The sequence below is a fragment of the Eleutherodactylus coqui genome, chromosome 5, assembly GCF_035609145.1.
Source record: "Eleutherodactylus coqui strain aEleCoq1 chromosome 5, aEleCoq1.hap1, whole genome shotgun sequence".
Classification (NCBI taxonomy): Eukaryota; Metazoa; Chordata; class Amphibia; order Anura; family Eleutherodactylidae; genus Eleutherodactylus; species Eleutherodactylus coqui.
In genome coordinates, this window is record NC_089841.1 from 253799578 (window position 1) to 253815490 (window position 15913).

General features: G+C 44.2%; 1 protein-coding gene across 1 annotated transcript in view; it reads right to left on the minus strand.

Moving 5' to 3' along the window:
- Window positions 1-262: 262 nt before the first annotated feature.
- The window catches only part of CILP2 (cartilage intermediate layer protein 2), a 68759-nt gene continuing 53108 nt past the window's right edge, over window positions 263-15913 (minus strand). Inside the window, exons 7-8 of the mRNA XM_066604513.1 lie at window positions 9898-10055; window positions 263-6941 (exon numbers count right to left, since the gene is read on the minus strand). Coding sequence (XP_066460610.1) covers window positions 4561-6941; window positions 9898-10055 — 2539 coding nt within the window. The 3' untranslated portion in view covers window positions 263-4560. The remainder of the gene's footprint in view (window positions 6942-9897; window positions 10056-15913) is intronic.

The window sequence follows — 15913 nt, forward strand, 5'->3', positions numbered from 1 at the left end:
GTGTCCCCAGAAGAGGCGAATATACCCTCACCTTTGTTTTTGTTTCAATGGCAAAACCCCTTTAACGGTAAGAAATTGAACTTATTTCAGAAAAACTCTTTTAATTTCATAGTTTAATAGGAGTTAAAGAAAGCATCATTGGAATACCCTTCTCTTATGCGATAGAACGGAGAGGTGTTTAGTTCTGCTAAAGGTATACGTAGACTTGAATACCTGGGCTTGTGGCTTGGATGAAGTAGAAATGTAAGAAACACAAGCAATATCATCTGAAAGCTCGCTGTTTTAATGAGTTTCTATTATAGACCAGACATATAAAAAATAAATAACAAATATTGAAAACTAATATTACCGTCCCTTTAAGATGCCAGCAAATGTGCAAGTTTTGAGCAGGTTTTTTTCAGCTTTTTTGAGCCAGTTTTTGAAGTGAAAAGGAGATAAAGTTCAAAGGAAAGATCCTATTTCTCTATTTTAATCCACTTCTGCTTATGGCTTCAATAACCGTATAAAAAACCTGATCTAAACCTTCATGTGAACAGGCAGCCTTATACAATCATGAGACTGAAAACAGCAATCAACAATGTGTTCATTGTTCTAGTTGAAGCATCAGGAAACATTATAAAGTGCTCTAAACATATCAGAAACATACGGTATACCATGTTCCAATAAAACTGATTTCACCAGATATTAGTCTCCTCAACATCTTCTACGTGCTCTCCTTAAGGAGCAACAATACCTTCCCGACCCCACATTTATAGGCCTCTCACTGCACACTGATGAGGGGCAATCTCCCCGGAACAGCTGTCTGTACATGGTTGTCTTCTCCTTCTGGAGAAGACTCTGGCTTTGGCCAATAATTCCCAGTCATTGTTACAAAGCTTATTATCAAGTCTGACATTAACTTGCAGGAATGCTGCCTTTCAATAGGTGGCGCTGCAGAGGTATTGTTCTATCTTTCCATTTGTATATTTCCCAGAGGGGCATGCATGACCTTATAAATCTCCTCACACCTTCTAGGTGCTCTCCTTAAGGAGAACAATACCCTTCCTGACTTTTGACTTCTTCATGTATACCACATTAATTATTTTTTCTATGGGAGTCAGTGGCAGATGCAACTGATTGTTATGTAACAATGTTCTGCAGCGTTCTTCATATATGCACACTGAATGTATCGCCTGATTACGGTGCAAACAGAGTCTAAACACAGTTAGGTTTTCAGTAAAAAAAAATATAGAAGTTGGAAACTCATGTATAACTTTTTATTTCTAAAAGGGATTGTTTTGAAAATATGCATTGAAACATAAGTAAGAAAACTAAATGGGAAAATGATTAATTAAGGAAGCATTTTTGAATTGTTTTCCTATATAATGCAGCATGGTCTATTATTATTTGATGTGCCAGTTATGGATTCTCTGCTGTCTTGGCTCCTTTTTCTTCTCTTATATTTTTCTCCTAATGCAGTTTACATTTCCCATCAAGCCTCTGGCTTTGCAAAAACTGAGAGGGTGGAGTCATAGCATGCAGGAGGTGGAGTCTGATCATGCAGGGGGTGGAGTCTACTTACACTGCACTTACTCTGCTCTGAGACCTGAGATCAGTGATATTGAACTGCTGCTCTCTAACTCACACAGCAGAATCTCAGCTTCACACTGCTCTTCCTTGCCTCCAACTTGTGATAGGTTTCTCCCTGTAAGCTCTTACAAGCAGTACACCAGAGATTCTGCACACAGCACTAATAGATAGCAGGCAGGCAGCAGGAGTATACATCTATAATTGTAAATGAGTGTAATTATGTGTATGCAACTTTAAATGGTCAATTAAGTGTTAATTTCTAGTGTTCCTACCACCTAACACTGTGTGACTATGCAGAATACACCCTAACCTGCTTTCACCCCTGCTAGTCACTCCTAGCTAGCCTGGGATTGAATAGTCAGATTTCCCCTAGCGTAGGATTGGTGTACAGGAAAGGTATAAAAGGTAGAGAGTGGGCATGGTTAACCAGTCTAGTCCTACAGTTCATGGAGAGAAGGCAGGCCAGAGATAAAGACCGGGGAGGAACAACGCAAACATCCATGATAGCCAGTGTGGTGGGGAGCTTGAACATCTTAAGTGTGAGTATGGGTGTCAGTAGGAGAGAGAAACAGAAATAAGCAGTGTTAAGTCAGCAAGCAAGTCACCGGTTAACCCTTTACAGTCCAAGTCAGCTAACTGAATCTATAGTAAATGATGCACGCGGATTCTGTGATCTAAATAATATCAACGTAATGGGAATGGTGTAACTGCTATTGGGACAAAGAACTCTTCTAAATAAAGTTTGGAATTCTTTTTCATCTGAAGTCTGCTTCCTGAAGTGCTTCCTATCACTTACAACAACTGCACTGAGGTACCACACGACACTACAGGAGTGTAAGGACTACTACCCCTATTTTTGTTTAGTTCTTCACTTTTTATATTTCTCCGGAATGGGTCTCTACCCATATATAGACTGGTGTCACAACAAACTAACATCTTCCCCTACCCAACTCCGTGGGTAGCAGGCCATAAAAGCTGCCTACTGTTTATCTTAGTTTACTACATTTACCACTGGTCTAGCTTGACTGTAAGACTGGCATTTTTTTCAACCTGCCAGGAGGAGCAGCAGTGCCACCATGACTACTATCTCATTTTCCCCTCGCTGCTTCATACATCCTATGTCTGGGTTACTGCAAGAACTCTACAACCAATCATAATAGGAACTCACCTACTATATCACTGTTCACCTGGTCTTTAAAAGGGCTTTTCCAGGCAGCGCTAGCTGCTAGTGCCAGGATAAACTGGGGTTGGGGTGGAAGCCGCTGCTCTGACCTGTGTGTAATGGTGGCACTCGTAATTGCAGGTGCAGCTCTCATTGAAAGCAATGGGACCCCAGCCTGCAATTACAAGCGCCGTCCACTACACTGGGATCGGAGCGGCAGCTTCCACTCCAAGCCCAGTATATGCTGTCACAGACAGCCATTACTGCCTGGAAAATCCCTTTAGGACAAAAATGAGGTCTTCAGCAGCACTCTATACATGGGGTACATACAGAGGAACGTGGAGGGTGGAGCTGAGAGGGGATAGGAAGTGTCTAAGAGCTGTCTAAAGGAACTTGGTAGATATGTAATCCTGTAGTTCATAGGAAGTCCTCCACACAGAGGAGACTGACATCCTGTGTACACAAGAGAATGAGCTCTGGACTGGAAATTAGATTGGGATCACATGACATAGCTGTCCATAATGAAAGGGTTCAAAATGTATGCATGCAACCGAGCTGGGATGAAACAAATTATACTGTTAGAATATTACTGGTAAATAAGCATTATATTTTTAAAACTTGCTGGGATGCTTCTTTAATATACATTGCTGAGTGTTCTAGGCATGCTCTAAGATGTGCAAGAGATAAAGGGAGGGGTGGGCTCTGTCCATCATCTATTTTCAACAATCTGATCCTGGGTCATCTGCTGCCAACTTTATGATACATTCTACCTGTGATGATGAGATGGCTACTGAGAAATGATCTCTATAGAACAGAAAGTGTCAGCCTATTATGAGGCTAATTGGTCAGAGTGAAAACTGCATTATTTTAAGATTTTTCATAAAATAGGTAATGGCCTGGAAAATGTAGGAAAACACCCAAATAATTGATCACTTTCTAACAAAATATTCTATTTAAATGTTCACTAAGTAGCTTTGTGGCATATTTCCTCTTAATCTAGATCAGTAATTTTGAATGTGAATAAGCTCAGCTCATTACTAGAATGTCATATTTGATATACAAATATATGGGTTTATTTTAAGTACTGTATTTATATTAGCAAGCAAAGTTACTTGTTCAAAAATATCCAATATTACACATTTTTTATAATTTTTATGAGAGGATTAAACATTTTTGTCTCGATGTATGTTTTCCTTATTGTATTAAGCATGCAATGTTTTCTATGACCTGTTTTTAGTTTGAAATACTTGCATCTTCAATTTATATTACTTGAGAAATTAATTATCAGGTCCAAATAAGTAAACTGTTTATTGTACATATTTATAAATTGATCATTAGGGCTCATGCACATTGAGTCTGTTTGGCAGTATGCAGAGCCTATATGGCTCATTGGTACAAAGCCATAGATACCATGGGCTACTATAAAGACTATATTTGACTCCATGTGTACAGAGATATTATCTTCTTCCCTAAAACCAAGACCTCTGTACATACAGAATGCAATGTAGAGTTCCAAGGATTTTTTTCTATCGGATTTGTGCAGAATTGAACAAGCCTGGGTATAAAATAGGAGGCACACAGAGATAAAGTGGAGGGCTCATGCATCTCGATGGCAGACTTACTGCGGCTCTGTACAAAGCAAAGCTGTCATATGGCCATGTGCATGAGTCCTGTGGGTAAATTCGTCCCACTTTTTGCCAGAACAGACTATTACATGTTATTTAACTGCAAGCTTCAATAATTTGTTTGTTGAGTGTCCAAGGTCCAAATTTTTTCTTTGGTCAATAAATCAGTCATTCATCCATATTAAATTATATTTGTCATATTTCCTATGGCGGACGAGATCTTGTCTGACTGGCAGAAGGTTGCCTACTACGTCTTGAAGTTAAATAACTAGATGCTGGATAAGGTATAATGCGTGCAGGTGTATTTCTTTGTTCATTCTCCTGCATGACACGTCGAATTTCACCAAGAGTTTCGCCTGGGTTATTAAGCAAACGTTGGAAAAAACTCTCTCTTGTAATTGGTTTTTCCTGGCAACGAAATGTTATTGCAATGCCCACCTGAGATCGCATCTCTCTAGAAAACCCATCAGAAGTGCCATCAAAACATCTACCAATAGCAATTTCTTTGGCAAGCCTTGGATTTTGGTCAGTGACTGTGTAAATGCCATAGTTATGTCCAAGGGGATCAACAGGAGCCAACATATTGAATATCCTAGTGTCATTCCCTAAAGCCAGTGGTGGGTGGCGTTTTAGGTAATCTTCCAAAAGTCTGTTTACCTCAATAACATGGCAACTTCCTTGAGGAGTCACTGTTACTAAGGTGCGGTCTAGTAAATCTTGGTCATAAAGCTTTCCACTACACTTGAATTCTAGACATGCTGCTGAATTGCCTTCCACTAACATATCCCTAACACTCCGGATGTCCCTCAATCCATAGAGTTGACCTATTGTCTTTGCATGCATTCCCCCAACATTTCGTGACCGGACCATATACTCTTGTTGACCCTGTATCCGAACCTTCAAATAGCAGGCTCGAAACGCTTGTGGATTTGGCCACCAAGATAAATAACTACCAATCCATGAGGTCATGTCTGTTTCAACAAAAGGGACCACATTGTATTCATATTTGTCTTCCTCTACCCTATAAAATCGAAAATGATTGTCTAAGACTGAGGCTTCTTCACATACTCGCAAGTTTCTGTAAGCATATATGGGGCCACTTGTCTCTTCCAAATTATTTGGGTTTGGCTTGGCAATATTGAATTTGAAAGCTGTTTTTTTACCAGCAGAGTCTTCGTGATCGGTCCGTTGATAGTTAAGTTTTGATAAATAAGGCTGGGACACTCCTATTAAATTGGGATTTAATTTGGGGAAAGAGGCAACAGCTTCCAGCTCTTCTCCACCCATTATTGCAGTAACATATGCAGAGTAGGCATCTGGCTGCTGAGCATCACAGAAAGCAGGGAGACAGGCTCCATTCCTTCCTGTTATTACACTGTCAAATCTACCCCAAGCTCTAGGGTTTGATGAGAATCCTGGCATAGGCTCTAGATTTATAAGTGTCACCACAACTCCTTCCACCTGTTCATTAGGCATAAATTTCTCATTCATGTAGGAACGTACCTTAACAAAACATCTCCTAAACTCTGGTACATCCAAGTTGAAAAGTCTTCTCTCTCTTATTTCTACCTGTCCAATTAGAAATGACCTTTCCTCTCTCTTTCTCCTCTTACCTTCTCCTGCCATCTGAAAAGTACTTTCTTCTTCCCATAGTCCAGTGTGTGGATTCAAAGACCAAAGTTTAATTTCCTTTAGATGTTGAGGCATCTTTATTTGTTCTGTATCCAGATGAACCTCCACCTTTCCAGTTTGGAGCACTGAATTAGTACCTGTCTCCCTAAAGTCAACAGCAAACATTCCGTATGTTCTGAGTGGAGAGATATCTCCATTTCTGCTGACAAAATTAAGATCACTTGATGCAGCGGATGCAGTGCTGATGTTTCTAGGATCCAAAAAAGTTAAACTGGCCTTTACTGTACCACTGTAAGATCCCCCAGTTATTCTGGTAAAAGAGTTGGCAGGTATTACCAACTCTCCAATTGGATTTTGGCCAAGCACTTCTCCAAGTGGAATTATGTTTGTTACTGAAGGGTTAATATTAACTGGGTCTTTCTTTCTCATCATTTTTATATCCTGGTAAATTGTATTTCCTTTTGGATCAAATGGAATGATTTTTATAGCATCCACAAATTTTTCCTCAGGATCGACAAATGAAACCACCAACCTCTTTGTTCCAACCGGCACTTCCAAGGTAAACTCCCCTTTGTAACCTGTAAAGCCCATGTTTTCGCCATTCATAAAAATTTGACCAAACTGAAGTGGAGCACCAGTGTCATATGCAGTCACCCGTCCACGGACCAAAACCTTATGCTGTGTGCACTGGGCACATCCACACTCTACTACAACCATAACTGGTAGAGTATACGATGGGCACTTAATCTCTTGCAGTTTTGTTCGCTTGACTCCACAGCAGTGATCTACTTTATCTTTACACTGAAGATGAGAGCTTAAATAACCGGCACACTGTGAGTTTGGACATTTGCCTACATTGTAGAAGTTAGAGCCATTTTTAGTTTGCGAACAGTCATTAGGTAGCTTGATTAAATGTTCATGAGGAGACTTGTTGCAGTGTGATTCGCCTTTACCTTAAATACAAAAATAATATTTACAAAGAAACCATGAAAAAATGAAAGATCATATTGTATTTCTTGAGCAGCATAGAAAAAGGAATTGGGCACGATGTCTCCTTTTTCAAGACTGATGGGCTGACATTTTCGTTTCTCATGAATTTTATTAATTTTCAAAAGAGTAATGATACATTAAAAAAAAGTAAACAATGCAAGTAAATGAGCAGTGGGTTAGGTGCATATCAATAAAAAAAAAAAAAAACTATGCCCGTGCAAGGCCTCCTGCATCCATAAGGACATTAAAGAAAATACAATTTCTCTTTTCTCATTCACAAAAAAATATATTGTTTATAGAAATAATTTGACTGCAACAACCTATAAAGAAGTAACAGGGGTTAAGACACAAAGGGGAAGTAGGGATGGGGGTTAGGTTAAAGTTGGGCATATTCATCTCCCTATGTCCTACTGAGTCCCTCCGTTCTCATAGGTCCCGCTCCCCTTTAAATAGGGTTGAAGGAAGCTCTATTCGGCTGACTAAGATTGTCAGGGAGAGTTTGATTTAGAGCCATTGGGTTCCAGATCCGCATGGTTAGAGAATATTGGTACCATGCTGCCCAGGTGCAATCGAAGAGTTGTTCCTGGTCCATTAGCAGGGAAGCCAACTACTCATTGGTCATAATCCGAGAAAGTTTAACTTTAACAAGGTCTATGCTGACCGATGCCTTCCTCCAGGAGCGCGCAATAGCCATGTGAGCAGACAAAAAGCACAAGGAGACCCACCAGGACATATTTTTGGGTGTATCAGGTATCCGTCTACCCAGGAGCGCCTCACATGGGGATTTACGCAAATTTAGATTTGTGATGGAAAATATCAAGTTATAAACTTGTATCCATAATCGTCGTAACCTGGGACAAGTCCACCAGATATGTAAGAAAGTGCCCTGCCCCCCACAGCCTCAGAAACATAGGCCTGATGCCCCTGGGAACATCATAGAAAGCCTCTGGGGGGTTAGGTACCACCTCATAAGGAGCTTACATCCTGCCTCTGTAATAGATACATTTATAGACAACTTAGCCGTTGCATTAGCCATCTTATGCCATTCAGATGCTGGTATTGAGTGTACTAGCCAAAAAGTTCGAACGGAGGGAATCCCTGTCTGTCCACTTCATCCGCAACAGCGTAATACCATTCGCAGTCCAGCACTTAAAGTTATTGACATCAAGGCACGGAGGAAACGCTCTATTTCCAAATAAATTAGACATTGGGAGATGTTTTGTTATTAGTTCATATCTTTTAGCCAATCTGTCCCACATATCAAGTGAATAAGAAAGGTCTGGAGACATTATCACAGGCCTCTTTTTCGCAGCACACCAGTGTTTGTTCATTTGGCATGGGGGCAACTGTTGTAGATTCAATATCAACCAATGAAGGTCTAAATATTCTGGAAAACAAAACCACCCATTGAGCCAAACGGGCCACATGAAAATATTTTTAGAGGTTGGGAACTCCCAAACCACCCTCTGTTCCAGGTGCATAAAAAGTTGCCTGCTGAATATGTCTAGTTCTATTCATCAAATGAAAGAGAGCAGCTTGCCTTGAAGATGTTTCAATGTAATCAAGGGGACTGGGACAGGCAGGTTTCAATGTAATCAAGGGGACTGGGACAGGCAGAGTTCTGAATAGATATAAGATCTTAGGTAGCCATGTCATTTTAATAGAATGAATCCTACCTAGCCAAGATATGTTTTGAGTGGACAACGACACCAGGTCCTGTTCCAACCGTTTTATCATCAGGGAATAATTAGCTTGATAGAGTGAATCGAAGGAATCAGTGAGGCAGACCCCCAAATATGGAAGATGTTTGTCTACCCAACTGAAGTCGGAGTTCAATTTCAGGAATTTTAGCGTCTGGGGGGGGGGCTTTTAAATTTGGAGTCAGGGATTTGGTGTTATTAACGCTGTGACTGGAGACTGCCCCAAACTTGTCCAGCACATTGAAGATGTTGGGCAGGGAGGTCAGGGGGCAGGATACAAATAATAGAATATCATCAGCAAATAATGCGCATTTATGTTCCTTCCCCCCAACCCGAAACCCCTTAACGCTAATGTTAGACCTGAGAAGGGTGGCCAAAGGTCTATAACAAGCGTGAATAGGATGGAAGAGAGGGAGCACCCCTGTCTAGTTCCCCTCTCTATTGTGATATTATCGGAGTTATAGCCACAAATCCTTACCGAAGCTGTGGGAGGTGAGTACAAGGCACGTATGACCGAAAGGAAGGAGGTCCCAAATCCCATTCCTTCAGGGACATAAAATAAGTAAGGCCATGAGACTGAGTCGAAGGCTTTACGTAGATCTAAGCTAAGAAGTAAGCCCTTTCTATCTCCGTCCCCATCCCAACCCGAGCGAACCGCGGAAATATCTATAGCTCACCTAATCTGGTCCGTGGCCTGACTAAAGCCTACTTGATCTGGATGAATATACTGACCAATGAAAGTGTTGAGTCTATTAGCCATAATTTTGCTGAGGATCTTTAGATGCAACCAACCCCAAGGTACAACCAATCCCAAGTACCAGCCTACCCAACTGGGTAAATATTTAGGCAACAAAATACCAAAATAGTTAAAAGATTGTAGTATAAGTCACGACCTAAAGACATATATAATCACAAAAGATGGATATTTGCCGAACTTCTCTATTTATAAAACTAGCAAATATAGAACAGACCCTTCCTCAGTACTTTCTGGGGACACACGTCTGGATGCTGATGGTGTGTTTGAGAGAATATTTAATGTGTGTTCTCAGCAATTGCTGAGAAAGGGGTCTGTTGACCTCAAAACGTGTATGCTGGTTTTATTAAAAAAACAGAGGCAAATATCAGTGTCATCTGATTATATATGTCTATAGGCTTTTATTCCAATCTTTTAACTATTTTGACATTTTTTTGTTTCATATTGTATGTATTGGTTTCTTACCTGTGACTGTTAGATAGGCTATTGAAGACTTGATGACACCCAATCCATTACTTGCTTTGCATTGGTATGTACCAGCCTGTACTGTTTGAATATTTCGCAATATTAAGCTTTTGTCATATTTGATTTTGGCTTTGTCCAATAGTGTACCATTGTGATACCTGTAAATGAAATAAATCAAGTCAGAACAGATTTGTAGGATGAACAGACCCCAAATTTTTTTCAACACTAAAGACACCAGGTACCATTTCTATAAAATATGTCGCCATGGACTGTTGAGGCTTGTTTTACTGTTCCTGCTTCTTTGATTATTCTATCTAAATAGGATAGATTTTATGAAGCACAAACAAACCCCTGACCAACATGCATACGGCTACATACCCCATGAAATTAGGATGCATATAGACATCCAAAACATATGCTGTGTACGCAGCATGCTCAGAAGGTGAGCCCGCTCCATACATGGTTCGTATCGTTTGGCTTTGTTGGAGATAACACAAATCGTGGCTATTAACCCTTTAAATGCCCCTGTCAATTTTATCAGTGGCACATAAATGCCCCGAAACTCCCACTGTGATAAGATCGAAGGATTGTTGTCATGGGAGCTTGGGACCTAATGAAGATCCCCAAGGCTGCCATGATTGTTTGCCTATTTAAACATGCTAGCATAGACAGCCTGTAATACTGTATAATGCATCTCCAAGAAAAATAAAAAGCAATTTAAAAAGTTAGATGAATCCCAAAATAGCACCAATAAAAACTACAGGTCCGGGGGGCGTGGCTTGGACATGGCAGCATGAGCATCTCCTGCCTTAAGCTCCCACTCACCCCACCAGCAAAAACCCGCTTTAATGTCCGCGCAGCAGCCCAATAACACGTCCACTACCTTCATGGGACGCAGAAGAATCTCCAGCCGCTCGGCGGTGCCTCCAAAAGTCAACCTGGCAGGTATCCAGCACTTCCTCAGGGCTCCTAGTGCCGCAGGCACCGGACCCAAGATGGCGCCGGACCATGCATGCAGCTCCCCCTCACCATCGGACTGCAGTATGAGGGCGCCCAGACCTGCTAGCTGCATCAGGGATCTCCGATGCTCCAGCCTAGCAGAAGGAGAAGACAGAGAGGAAGCAGCACTCTGCAAACTGCTCACTTCGGCAAACGAGGTAATCCCCTCCCAGCCACCAAGCCCAGGCAGCCTCCCAGAAGAAAGACAGACCCTTAATGCTGCCATAAGCTTAAAATCTACCCCTCTGATGCCCACACACGAGAGTGGGGGCGATATAAAAAGGCACCATGCACAGGGCCCGGGCAGGGGCCCCTTGGGGAGCCCTAGTGCCAGCAGGCCTGCCCCTTCAAACAATCAGCCCCCAGCAAAAGGACACCCAGCCGAAAGCGGCAGCCGCCATGATGGGGCCACATTACACCACCAAATAGGGGCCAGGCTACTAAAACTACCTCAGCTACCGCACCCTGGAGACAGAGGACTTCCCATGACTGGGACCACCTGAAGCGAGCAACCGCGCACACGCTCGGGGCCACACGGAAAACCCCGGTTACAGCCCCTCATATGACCATGGTTCCATAGATGACTCAACGCAGGGCGACTCCTGGGACTGGAAGGAACATTTTCAGGCATTAAATACAAAAAGAGACTTCCAGAGGTTAGAAGATTCCCACAAACAAGCCCTGTCCCTTTTGCAGCAAGAGCTGAAACATGTGGGCCATAGGCTGCAAACTGTAGAGGAATCCCAAGAAGACATTTTTTCATTGCTGGATGCCCATAGTCAAGTCATCAATGCCCAGAACCTGCAGATAGCAGACATCCTATCCCACCTGGACGACCTGGAGAACAGGCACCGATACAACAACATCCACTTGCGAGGCCTATCTGAAGAAGTGACTTCCCCACAGCTGGAAAATTGGGCACGCAACATGTTCAGCTCCCTATTGCAACGTGACCATTCTCAACCGGTAGAAATAGATCATATTCACAGAAGCTTGGGACCCAGACCAGAGGATCTGGGGAAACCTCGAGATGTAATATGCTGAATCCATTTTTACAAAGATAAGGAGGCGATCCTGAAACAGGCACGGGATAACAACCCAGCTCTCACCCATAATACAACTCCTATTACAATATACCTGGACCTGGCCTGGTGCTCCCTGCAGCTCTGCAGGGCAGTGAGACCATTACTCCATGCTTTACGAGAAAGAAACATATTATACAGGTGGGGCTACCCGTTTCAACTGATAGCTTCCAAGAACGGCAAAACGGCAATATTTAAAAGCCCAGCAGATCTTCCAAGATTCCTGGGGGCTGTGGAGCTTCCCATGGTGGCGCTACCAGACTGGCCTACCCTACCATCGCTACCAGTCATGGCTTCCAGAGAGGCCTGGCGTGAGGCCTGACCCAAAGAGAGAAGGGGTATGGGACACCCCGGAACCACACCTCCCACCTAAGGTCTGAGAGGGAAAAATAACTCTAAGACCTGAACTTGAGAGCCCTGGGAGGCGCTCCTGTGCATTTGGACCCTTTCTGAAGATGCCAGCCAATGGCTGGACTGCTCCACCTCTCTCTTCCATCCCCTCTTTTCTCCTTTTATTTTTTATTTTATGTGTTGTGTCTTTTGTACATTTTTCGCTTCTTCTTTGGTTTATTCTTGAACTATATTCAGCATGCTAAAGAAAGCTGTTGGAACTGTCCAAGCTACAAGAAGACTGTTTGCGTTCTGAATTGCTTATATCTAAGAGTTGCGGCTTTTACATTGCTGCCCTGATGGGGCATTTCTACTATATTTAGTTATCTGGTGGGTGAAGCAGGAGGCACGCGGCGATATCCCTTCCTACTTCCCTCATTAGGCTAGACACCACTAAGTGCAGTCTAATCTCTGGTGTATACCAGATGAGTACCTATTCCAAACAGTCCGGACACTATCCCCTAACTGACAGACTACTACATTTCTGTCACCCTGCTGCTTTTCCCATGTCCACTCTTCTACTCTTTCTCTTAGCCCTCCCATTCTCCTCCCGTGACGGCCTGTACCAATAAATTACCAACATGATAAGCACATCTTTTTGTACCTACAACGCTAGAGGATTAAATTGTCCCTCCAAAAGGGGTCAAATCCTGGCGCACATGCATAAAAAACACGAACTCATTGCCCTGTTTCAAGAAACTCATTTTAGAAGCGGCCATGTCCCGAAGTGTAACAACAGATACTATTCCCAATGGTACCATATTACCCATCCCGACAAAAAGTCATGTGGAGTCTCCATAGCCATACACAAAAGTCTCCCATACAACTTTCTCTCCTCCGAGGTTGACCCAGAGGGCAGATACCTTTTTCTAAAAGTGAAACTTGGAGCAAGGTGTTTACAATAGCTAATGTTTATTTCCCTAATTCAGGCCAGAGCGCCCTAGGGATCCGAGTGCTGGGAGAACTGGCTCGGTTCGCCTCTGGAACAGCGATTGTCCTCGGAGGGGACCTAAACCTTTGTATGGACCAACGCCTTGACTCGTCATCAGGTAGGTCTGGCGTTTCCCTGGCGGCCGTGCACAGACTGCGGAGACAGCTGACCTCCCTTAAACTCATTGACCTCTGGAGGATCTTACACCCGGAGGTCAAGGACTTTAGCCACTACTCCTCCGCTCACAACAGCTATAGCAGATTGGACTACTTATTTATATTGCATAGCCTCCTAGACCTAGCGCCCAAAAGTTCAATTGGTAGGATCGTTTGGTCAGACCACGCGCCGGTCTATGGGTCACTAACGAGGGGAGATACGGGAATTGGGCAACGCTACTGGCGTTTGAATGATAATCTTTTGGGAGATCCCTGGTACCTGAATGAGATACACCAGGCTATCGAAAGCTTCACAGAAATCCACAAAACAGACAAAACGGCCCCACCTATTAAATGGGAGGCCCTGGGCGTGTCTTGGTTAATGGCGGAGTGAGTCGCACCCAGAGCGAGCTCCTGCGCCCACCACCCGGTCTACAGCTCTGAGGCACCGAGCAGCGACCAAAAAGCACCCACGGACTCGGGAGGATGCAGAGGAGGCAGCCGCGAACCTCCGGTCCCGCGACGAGCCGCAAGAAAGGCGCCCTGGAGCGTTTTCTCGGCGCTCCGGCAGAGGCGCCGGAGAGATCCAAAATGGCGCCCGCTCTCGCGAGAGCGGGAGCTCAGAAGCAGGAGACTGCAGCGCCGGCTCCGGTCCCGACAGGGGACAAACTGCAGCGAAATACAAAGCCCTCACCAGGGGAAAGCAGCAGAAGCAAGCCGCCGGGAGGCGGACAGAGGGAACAGGAAGACCACAGGAGTGCATCAGAGCCAGAGGGGGAAGCTTCACCGACCACCCCCCAGGGAAGGGGACGCGTGAGTAGTGTGGGCAGCAGCCCAAGCATCCCACAGGGCGCACATTCTCCCCTAGCCCCAGCACATATGGAGGGGGAGAACCCTAACCAGAAAACATGGTCCCAGGCCCTGCAGACCCCTGAACCCCACACTACGGGCGCTACCCCAAAAAAAGGGGCGCGCACCCCCCCAGCAGCAGAGGGAGAAGAGGTGTGGAAAAGCCGTATTATGGCCATCCCCACACGGTCAGAGCTGGACAGCCTTTTTCAGAGGTTGGAAGCATCCAATAAACAAGTTATGGAACAAATGCACGCAGACATGCAGCACCTGGGCCATAGAATCCTGCAGGTTGAGGAGACACAAGAAAGTACGGCGGCCATTTTAGAAACACACAGGCAGGCCATACAGGCACAAGCTGATCAGATAACAAGCATTATTATGCATATTGACGACCTGGAAAACAGGAACCGCAGGAATAACCTTAGAATACGCGGCCTGCCAGAAGAAGTAGAAGGGCAACATCTAGAAACATGGGCACAATCATTCTTCCAGCAGTTAATAGACGATCCAGCAGAGCGCCACATTGAAATCGATCGTATTCATAGAGCCCTGGGCCCCAAGTCAATGGATCCTAATAGACCGAGAGACATTATTTGCAGGATCCACTTCTTCAAAATAAAAGATATTATTCTCCGTAAAGCCAGAGAAAAAGGGGACTTAAATTACAAAGGCAAACCGATCATGCTTCTGCAGGATTTAGCTAGACATACCCTACGTTTAAGGGGGGCCCTGAGACCGCTCCTAACAGCCCTGAAAAACCAGGGAATCCCATATAGATGGGGGTTCCCCTTTTCTCTAACGGCCAGGAAGGACGGGAAAACGGCCACGTTCCGCTCTCTAGGGGACTTACCAAACTTCCTTGGCGCACTGAACCTGCCAATGATTGCGTTACCAGAGTGGCCCGAAACACCGACAATAGTAGCGCCCACTGCCCAGGAACAGTGGCAAACCATCCCAACAAGATCACGCCGAGAGAGACGCACACCAGCAGATGACACCACCTGAACTAAGATCCCCAGACCTTTTTGAAACAACCTTAACCATGGAGGCCATGAGAAATGGCTGCCCCCCTCCTAGTTGACTTACTTTTCACATGTGCTATGGCTCAGCATTCACAATAGCAACGTCCCCCCCCCCCCTTTTTTTTTTTTTTTGTTTCATTTTGTGCCACCATTTGAGTAGTGGCCCAGGGGGAGGGGGGGACGCGACGGGACCGGAGGCGGGGAGGAAGGAAGAACGAACAACGGATATGTGATATTGCGGGGCATGCTTGCCCCCCCCCCCTTCTTCCCCTCAGGATAACAGCACGATAGCCTAAGCACCAATGAACCCCCCCTCGACCCAAGCCCGTGGAGCAAGAAACTGTTTAGTCTTCGTTAGAATGTTATTGAAGTTGGAGACAATGTTAACATTAATATTGGTGCCTCAAGAGTTAGCAAACAAGGCCCAGAACAGAGGCTTATTGCATATTAAAAACTATTATGCCTGGGGTGGGATGCGGGAGAGTGCAGCTCACGCAGCCGTCCCCTCACGCCTCACATCCTAGGTGACCGGATGCACTTAGTGCACATACTGGCAAATATTAGGCCAGTAGCTCACCTACTTTA